General features: G+C 38.3%; 1 protein-coding gene across 1 annotated transcript; it reads right to left on the bottom strand.

The window, feature by feature from the left end:
• Window positions 1-232: 232 nt before the first annotated feature.
• simc1 (SUMO interacting motifs containing 1) lies at window positions 233-8,252 on the bottom strand. Its single transcript, XM_051419581.1, has 10 exons — window positions 7,599-8,252; window positions 3,942-5,273; window positions 3,560-3,807; window positions 3,336-3,405; window positions 2,966-3,114; window positions 2,572-2,664; window positions 2,270-2,401; window positions 1,720-1,876; window positions 1,413-1,497; window positions 233-577 (listed from the first exon to the last, which is right to left on the bottom strand). Exons 1-10 carry the CDS (start codon window positions 7,764-7,766, stop codon window positions 366-368), a joined length of 2,646 nt encoding a protein of 881 aa, XP_051275541.1. The 5' UTR covers window positions 7,767-8,252; the 3' UTR covers window positions 233-365.
• Between the last annotated feature and the right edge of the window lie 1,630 nt (window positions 8,253-9,882).

The raw sequence follows: 9,882 nt of genomic DNA, 5'->3' as shown, positions 1-9,882 counted from the left end.
TGAGCCAGAGTAAATAAAATCCTTAAGTGATGAGTGATGGACCGTGAGATGGATGGACAGGACACCACAGATCAATTTAGCTGTGGCTTATTAAGAAATTATACATAGCAATTTGTCAATAGCTGTGTACAAAGTAATGATGTAATGGTGGTATGTGCTTAAAAACAAACTGATACATGTTTTATGCTGGTTAGAAGACATAATTAATTAAGTGAAGCCAGGTGTTAACACATTTTAACTTTGAAATAGCCATCAAGGCACTGCCTTTATTTAAAACACAAAAAATTGCACAAGTCAACAATCAGCTCATACAAAATATAAATATTAAATTAACACAACAAAGAGTTTTGGGTTTTTTTTTTAATTCAACACTGACAGACATCTAGCAGGTGGTCCTGTAGATAAGTGAGGGATTCTTCCACATGGAGGGGTAAGGCTTGGCCAAGGTCAGCCTGGGATCTGGACAAGAAGGACTCCACAGCTTCACGAACGACGGGCTTGGACACCATATCATCCCGCTTGTAGACCAAGGTGCCAACTCTGCCTCTTTGTTCCGAGACTGAGCTGCACAGGTAGCCTGGATGTAACAGATGGAAAGACGTTAGGAGTAAACCAAAGTGAGTTTAGGAAAGGAAAGAAATGTCACTTATTGTTGAAATGTTTTAATATTGAGGTATATGATGTAACAGGTATCAAACAGCTAATATAACTTATGTCTTAGAGGCACTCAGGGTTTAAATTCCAGCGACTATCACAGATGTACTTTCAATTTAATGACAACACAAAAATCTAAATACAGGCGACCTCAACACATAAAAAATAAGCACAGGAATGTTTTAAAAAGTTATTATATTTTGTATCACTCCAATTTGGCGCATTGTACAACATAAAGAAAATTATTTATGAGACTACATCACAACAGATGAGGCAAAGACAGAAATACACTAGTGGGGAAATAATCCTGGTAAATAGAGTAAAGGGAATAACATTTGACTAGTTAATCAGGATAATCCAGCTCTTTCTTCACTTCAGCTTCACCCTCTTTTCTTTCTCTGCTGTACAAAAAACAAGTATGGCAATAAAACAGTTCAGTACAATCCCATATGGTATCACACCACATATTGCACATTCACTGGAGTCTGAGGTTTCCCACAGGCTCCGAGCACTGTCTGCTTCCTGGCAGCAGGACAGTGAAGAGCTGGCCTAGTCTCTGAAGACGTTGGTTTTGATTCTTAAATCACCTGACTCACCATATTATTTTAGTATTTGTTGAATGACAAATATATTGCTTCATCATTCTAAGACAAACTCCCATCATCACTAACAAATATTATGTTCTGTTTAATTTAATATTTCCTCATTATAGCTGCGATTACTGCAGCACAGTACACTGGTATTTACCAACATCTCACCTTTCATGGCTTTGTTGTAGCTAAGCAGCAACATCCAGAGGAGATGGACCAACTCTTCCCACCTCTGCCACCTTTCAGTACCATCCTGAAGAATACAGTCATGGATCAGTTGCATTGAACGTTTGATCGTTGTGGCTAACTTAATTAAAGATATCTACTTGAAAAACTATCCCAAATTCCAAATAGGAAAACTTTAATTTCAAAATCTTTTTCTAGCAAATGTATCCATACATTACAATCAGATGTGTTTAAAAGAAGGTTGGCTGATTAGTTAAAGACGAAAACAAGATACAAGAGTGATATTCACCGTAGGATCTGGTGCCAGAGTGCAGTTCTTCATAAAGTGAAGCAGAAGACTGAGCGACATGGGCAGAGAGATTTTCTGTGGGCATGCATAGTCCAACAGATGTTCTAACAGCTTACATCTCAGCAGCTTGCTCTGCAGGCTCTCCAGCAACAACATCCTGGGTGTCAGAAACACATTAGTCAGTGATAGCTTCGAAAACTGGGGAAAAGAGGCATATTTGGTTTGTGTGTTAATATAAATAAAAAATGAATTTTGCTTTCTCATTAATTAATAAATCAATATTTCAAAAGTATTTTTTGTTTCTCCATTTGTGAATGTGTCCTGTTACGATATACATTTTAAAACTAATCTGTAGAATTTAAAGATCATTTTGCGACTATTTAAAATGTATTCATCATTTAAAGAAATAATAATGGCACTGGCAGTCAATGCTTTGTGAGTATTCCTTGTACATTAAAGAAAATAATTTCTCCTTCTCACACTTGAATCTTATTGGATATAAAAAGGTTCTTCTCCTGCCTCCTTCACTCGTCTCATATCTCGTTCTCACCTGTGTGCTCGTAGAGGTATGTTGCCGATGAGCATATGAAAGAGCTCCTGGGACAGCTTGGCAGAGGTTAGAGCTGGAGAACGGTCCACCTCCAGAGCCAAAGACAACATCCTCTGAAAGATGGACACCATTCTGCAGGGGAGAAAGGGACAACAACATGAATGTGGAAAAGACAGGCATAGATACAGGCATAATGATATAACATGCATATAAATCTGAGTACGGTTGCATTCTTGTTGCTCTCTTCCACCCAAGTTAATGACCCGTTATTAAAAAATATGAACTCTTTCTTTTTAATTCACCTAATTTGTTCATCTCTCTCTCTGGCTGCTTCTCTACACTCTCTGTGCTCTGTTGATTTCACAATGGCAGAAAAGAGCCACTTGATGACATCCCTGGAAAACAAACAAAAAAAACCTTTTAAAATAAATAATAATAAATTAAAAAAAAATTTCATAATGCAGTTTCATTTACACAAAGGGGTTTGGCAAACATCCAGTAACATGCAAGATCAACAGAAAAGAGCAGTGTATTCATATAGGATGCCACTGTTAAGACATACTGTTAAATCACAAAACTCCAGCTTCCAAACAGTTTCAACAAAACATGTAAATTATCATGGTAATGTAACGGCAATGAAACTGACCAACCCTCTAATCTTGCTTTACAATACAGACCGCTGTTTACCAAACTCACCTGACGCGTGGGAACTGCTGATCACATGACAATGTTGTCTTGGCGATGGAGTGGTGGAGGGCAGAGGAAGAAAGTTTGGCCTGGAAGTCATCTTCCAAAGTCTGCACAACGTACTCCAGGAGCATGCGCACAACCTCACATCGATGTCTCTTTGTATGGTCCAACAGGTGCACAGGTAGAGACATGTCAGTTTATTAAAATGTTCAACTATAAATGTGTCTGCACAAAGTCTGCAAAGTTTCTGTGATTTCATAATATTACAATCAAAATCCCATTCAATATGGTCTGGCTCAACAACGCTGATGGTACTGTATATTTATTTATCACCAAGCTTTACTGTGTATTCACATTTTGCTGCCTGGAGTAATACCTGATTGGCCACGACTGAGGTCAACAGCTCCCAGTCCCACGGAGCTGTGTTTTTATCTGCCATATGGTGTCTGAAATCAGAAAGAAACTCTAATCTCTGAACTGAATGATGGAAAGGGGTGAGACAAGATAAAAGAGAGCCCAAAAAGGACAGATAAAGACTTTACATTGGAAGGGCTACAAATAATACACTACAATCAACTCTTATTCCTATGGTTCCCTTACCTCTGAGTCCTGATCAGCAGATTAAAGGCCTGCACACACAGGTGATAAGGACACTGTGGTTCGAGCAGAATGCCACGTAGCAGGTGGAAAGTGATATCTCTGGGGGGATAGTAACCAGGCTGTAGTAGGTCAGACAAGAGCTGCAAAGTACCTTCTGGGTAATTCTCATCAATGGTACTGTAAACCAGGCTCAGGCTCTGACGGCATAGTACCTCTGGAGTTCCAAAACCTTCGTCTTCCTCTTCAATCTTCAGAAAAAAAAAAAACATAAAAAAAAGAAAAGAAATGCTGTACTTTTAAGCCTAGAATGTAATCACACGTAAGCAGTTAATGGCAGCAACAGAAAAATACAAATGTAAACATCTGCAGAATTGTCTCTCACCAAGGCTTGAGCTGGTCCAGACATTATTTTCCTGAGTGTAACTGGGCACACAAAATGCCTGTCCTCTCGACTGGCTTCCCTAAAGTTCATATCAAATCTGCTCTCTTCGTTCACTTCTTCTCCATCACTTTCCTGTTGCCAAAGAAAAGACACTGGACTGTCCATTCCCATATCCCCTCTATATGTCCCAGCCCCAGATCTGTCATCCATGTCCTCAGTTTTAGACACTGACAAAGGAGATTCACTAAGGACGGTACAGTGCAAGAGGTCTGGGCTGTTTGAAGCCTCATCAGCCTTAGCATCCTCTGACTGCCCTTCAGGCGTATTCTCAGCTAATGTATCTTCAGAAGTGGGTGTTGGCTCGACTTGGCTCATATGGGTATGAGATATGGGACTTGTGTGGGACGGAGAGTCGAAGTCAAAAGGCTCAGAGGGGTTCAGTTCAGTGGTAGGACAGTGGGCAGAGGAGTGATCAGAAGGACAGCTTTGTCTCAAGTCTGCTTGGTCTAACTCGAGTTGTTCCAAGTTGACTTCTCTTTGGGGGGAACCCTGTGCTTTATTTTGAGATGAAGGGGATGATGGAGAGGTGATGAGCATGGATGAGCAAAAGTCATTCCTCTCATCTTCATGACTGATGTGCTCCTTTGAGGCTGCAACTGAGCTCCCTTTATCCAAGCAGGGAGAGTTAGCTGGGCTCTCCAGATGCTGAGTTTTTTTATCATTTAACAGTACTATGCTTGTAATTTCATTCCCGTTCTCTAGTTGTTCCTGTCTGACAAGTGATTCAATCACCTTAGGAGGAGATTCATCCAGTGAAGGCTCCATGTGAGTACCATTTGATGGGGTAGTTGTCCTCAAATTATTATTAAGGCATTCTGGTGCTTTAACTTTACTGTCTAGTTGCCTGGGATGCAGTGACATTTGAGTAGAATCTTTGGCTAAGTAGACAGACCATCTTGACGTTTTCAGTTCTGTGACATGAGTTTCGAGAAAAGACAATCGTCTTAATTTCACAGTTGGTGTGTAATGTTGTGTTTCATCAGTCTGCTTTTGGTCCGGTGTTGGAGAATCCAAATGGCTCCGCTTTAGTGCAAATAGAGGTGGGTCTTTTGAAGAGCTTTTAAAATCTTGGTCGCATGAAGTTTGACTTTTACTTGTAGTTTCTTCTTTTATTTGACAGTCATCCGGTGGCAAATTCTCGGTCTCCTGTTCTGTCACATTTGCTACGTCGCTCTCGGTTAAGTCTACCAATGCCGTGGTAGTGGAAGTTAGTCTTTTACGCAACTTCAGCTCTGGAAGAGTCCATCTTGGATCTGTGAGGTCAATAAAACGCTAAAAAAAAAAAAAAAAAAAAAATGGAGAAATAAATAGAAAAATAAGTCAATAAATGCTGTGGTTTTAGTTGACATAATTACAGAGAAGAATATAGTGTCTGATTCTCTCAAAAGCAAGGAATTGGAAAACTCCAAAATGTCAGTATGAACACATTTCTACAAACCTATTGAAAATGAATAATTATTTTGTCTGTCAAATTATTTTGAGCCATCAATATTAGAGTATTTTATGTTGCACTGTATGTATGTGGAACTTTATAATAAATGGAGAAAATCTAATCTGCACTTTCTTCATAGTTAATGTGACTCTGCTTTATGATTATTGCAATGTGTCAAATCCTTAATCTTACACAAACTAGCATCATTCTATTTAAATGGCCCATGGCACACATGAAAGCCATGTTTCTGATCCAAGTTAACTGAGTGGCTTTAATAGCTCCCTTGTGATACTTTTATAGGTAGCCGTAAAAGAACAGCAACCTCCTTTTTTCAAAGAATCAAGTACATTTTACAACAAAAGGTTGTATAACGAAATAAAAGTTTGCAGTTCCCTCATGCTACACACATTAAAGAGGCAAAAAGATAATTAAAATAAACTAATACATACAGTTATTTACATACATACATGCATACATGTATACACCCAGGAATTCATCTTGCAGTGCATCTTTTGAATTTGCATCTTTGGGGTTATGTAAACCGGAGCACTAAGATAGAGATGATTATATGGTTTTATCTGCACATAAAAAGGAACCGTGTCCATCCACACAGCCCCAAGCCTCACTGATGTAGACACAGAGTCTGCCTCCTCTCGTCCTGCACTCTGTCAGCTCAGAACATGTCTTCTGTCTTGGCCAATGTGGTAAAAGTAAAAGAAGTTGTCAACCTGATATACTTTAAAGGACCTTCCATTATAACACATACACAGCTGTCAACTGTCAAAGATTTTACCATGTCCTTTTTATGCAGCTTTTATTTTTATATCTCAGGCCGTATTAAGCCATTCATTCCCAGAGACTGGGTTGTGACCCAAACGTGGGTCACAGGAGATTTTATTTGGGTCAAGAATAAATTTGCAGAATTTATTCTTCCTGCTAAAAGCACAATTTTGTCTCATTTATAGTATTTAAAATGTGTACATTGTTGTTGAGAGAAAATCAAAACAATTAGGTGGCCTGATACAGTAACTCAGCCTAAATGCATTCATTAGGTGTTATTTATAAAGTATTTAACTTGTGTTTTCAATAACACATTCATAAAACCAAGTGATTAATTAAACATGTATCTCTTTAAATGGCTGCTTTACCTGTTCATAAAAATATGACATGATTAATAAAACAGAAAGTAAAAATGCTGAGGAATGTTTATTTATGGATAAATGTGCTCCTCTCACTGTGAACTGGGTCACCATGGTTTTGTTGTTTTTTAAAAAGTGGGTCCCCAGACAAAAAGTTTGGGAAATACTGTGTATAAGACAATTGTGAACAATGTTGCAAATCAATGTGCAGGACTGCTTTACAGCAACATATTAATGTTTATATGAATTTTGGATTAATATTAGTAAGACATCTGATGTTGATGGATTAAATTTACAGCCAAATGAGACATTTCTCTGTGTTCATTTAATCTATGAACAATTCAAAAATAGATTTACCATCATAATATAACGTTATATCAGTATTTCAACATCAACAATTCAGTGGTATATATAGATATGTATACTTATCAACTTTTACTTACCGGCGATATAGCTAATATTAACAATGAAAGTATGAAAAACAATATTAAAAATGTTTAGCAGCACAAACTATAGCAAACATATGAATATAAAGTTACATAATGACTAATGGGCACATTACTTATCAAAGGTGAAGATTTATGCTCGCCAGGTATGGCATATATATAAAGTTATATATTAATTTTGTTAAATTAAAGTTGTGACAAGCTCAATAACATATTTCCTATACTTCTGTCAGTGAAAAACTACTCCTGATATTAGCTCTAAAGCTTATATATAACGTTATATACACACTGTAAAAGCTGTAAACCTCACCTTAACGAGCCGGCACAAATTGAGATTTAACGTTAGCTACCGTAAAGTCTCTGTATTTGAAGTTTAGCTAACATTAACATGGCTGAGGGCGGCGCTAGTGAGCAGACTGTCGTTAACTACCTGTGAAGCCTGTTTTTGTTCCCTTTTCTCGCTGTCAGGTCGTTAACTAACTTAACTAATATCTGCGACGTCTTCTTTGAGCTTTTAATGGCGGTCGGCAAACCTGCTGGTAGTTAAGGGCTAATTAGCGAGCGTCGTTAGTCAGCTTACCGTTGGGACGTTGACGTTCACTGCGTCAACGTCAACTCGCACTGCCGAGAGCGGCAGCGGGTCAGCCTTGATCATGATGTTGCTGTAGGAACCGACTATTTCCACATCAGAATCGTCTTTATCACTGTCAGAGCTCAGGGTGATCACATCCATTTCCCCCACACTCATTCAACCTCATACGAGACAGAAACTTCAGCCGCTAATGTAAAAAAACAAAACAAAACAAAACAAAAACAACCAGTAAGCCAGCTCACTAAAGCGTCCCCCGAAGCGGACCCATGATAGTCGCCGCTCGCCACAGTCCTGAAGAAGAAGGAGCTAACGTTAACGTGTCGTCCCCCATCGTGTTGTGTAGGAAAGACCAGATAACTCCCCTCGTAAGACATGTAACCTTACGACCTGTGGCGTTTCCCTGTTAAGATCGACAGCGTTTACATGCGTCTGATGTTGCCCGGCGGGTTTGAATTGGATTGTATCTTCATAATTCACGGGACGCCGAAAGTTAACTCACTTAACTAAGCTACCGTGAAAACTAAACTACATCCAAAATATCAAATCCAACAACAAGACGTCCATATGGTTGGTTCAACTGTGTAACTGACACATCTGAAATGTTGAGGCTTCCTGGTTTTTGTTGTCATGTTTCTTCTGCAGTAAGGCGGATGACAACTAACCGTGCAAGTTGTGAATATCTCCACCTGCTGTACTGGAGTCTGTATGTTACTGTCAGTGAGTCTAAGTCTAAACCTACAGTTCATACACAGTTTTATCATCATTAATTATGACAGGGGGAAGCAACTAATAAACAAGGATCCACGTTTTTGTTTTTGTTTTTTGGTGAAATAAAGGTCAGCAGCATAACATCAGTTTGTTTATTTCGCCTCATCAAACAAAATTTTAATCTAACTTATAGTTTCAGTCTATATTTTTACCCCTGGTCATCCACACACTCCTGCTGTGGCTCTATATGCAACAGCACTGAGAACCACTGCATTAAAATAAGAGCCATAACGAGCCTCCGATCTATATAGGCTATAATTATGTTTTATTAGTGAACGGTGAAACACTTAACAAGAAAATATCTGCTGTGGAGAAAAAAAAGGTTTAGAAAGGCCTTTTACAACATTTAGACAGTTTGACAGAAATGCAAATTAATAAGTTTTATTGAAAAAATTTATTAAAACTTATTTTCTTTCTGTTTTTTGTTTGACAATTTTGTTACAATAACAGCTGCTTGTTTTGTTTGCTCTAGTCAGTGTGGTTTAACACCAGTCTCTGTATCAGATAAGTGAATTGTCTCACTATCTCAAGTCAGATCAACCACATTAAACCTAAAACACCAGATGCAGTTCATGTATGCCATAGTCCTAATTTTCAATCAAAAATAAATATAAAATCTTTCCTATCTACAGTAGGTTTTGTGACTTTGTGTAATGTCACAAATCACCACTGGAGTGCACTCGTGTTGTGCAGAAAGATTCTGAAATTTGTCAAAAGTCGATGCACAGAGGACAGTTTGCAGCAGTCAAACATTGTGAATAGAAATTTCTATAAAAAATGAGCCTGACAAAGCTCCTGACAGCAGGAACAGTTGAGTTTTTATTCACCTTTTTAAGCTTTTGTAAACTTAGCTGTATTTTACATTATTTTTTGTTTGCAAAGGAGCTGTCTGTTGTGCTTCTGTTGATAATAAGTAACACACTTTATCCAAACATGCACTGCAGCCCTAATGCTTCCTCTGTTTCCCCTCTTACTTCTCTGGCCCTGGGGATGCATTTCTGATACTCACTGGACATGAAAAAGTGCCTTACAAGCCCTTGTTTTATAATGATATGAACACAGGGTCGGGATCAGGGTCGAGGTAGGCTGCAGGAAACAGATGTAATGCATTTCTGTATTTGTAAGCCAGCCACAGAATGACACATTAAACCCAAAGCTACGTGGTATTTTACAGCTTACTTCCCTGTTATATACACAGATGATAGCTGTGAGTGTTTTCATGGTGCGTACCATAATTAAAAGCTGCTTCCTTTTGATGGGCAGCTGTAACACATATACGCACACTGGTGCATTGAGTTGATAAGAAAACTGTAATTGTGATAAGCACATTGCTTAAGCTGTAGGAAATGTGCATACTGAACTGTTGCCAGCTTACAACCTTGTTTATAATGTTGCATCATTTTTGTGTAAAGCACGATATCTGTGCAAAATAAAAATAAAAGAATTCTGTTTGTTTGTTTCTAAATACATCTGTTGTGGACAGGAGATATTCCAGGAAAACAAA

The sequence above is a fragment of the Dicentrarchus labrax genome, unplaced genomic scaffold (genome assembly GCF_905237075.1).
Source record: "Dicentrarchus labrax unplaced genomic scaffold, dlabrax2021, whole genome shotgun sequence".
NCBI classification, from domain to species: Eukaryota; Metazoa; Chordata; class Actinopteri; family Moronidae; genus Dicentrarchus; species Dicentrarchus labrax.
The sequence above is the reverse complement of the archived record's forward strand: the minus strand, read 5'-3'. Positions and strand labels throughout refer to the sequence as shown.

Excerpts from the sequence above, each read along its gene's own strand:
- simc1 (XM_051419581.1), bottom strand. The coding sequence starts at position 7,766 with ATGAGTGTGGGGGAAATGGATGTGATCACCCTGAGCTCTGACAGTGAT. Across the intron at positions 5,274-7,598 it reads TGAACGTCAACGTCCCAACG|CGTTTTATTGACCTCACAGA; the intron begins GTAAGCTGACTA and ends TTTTTTTTTTAG. Across the intron at positions 1,498-1,719 it reads CTCTGGCACCAGATCCTACG|GATGGTACTGAAAGGTGGCA; the intron begins GTGAATATCACT and ends TGTATTCTTCAG.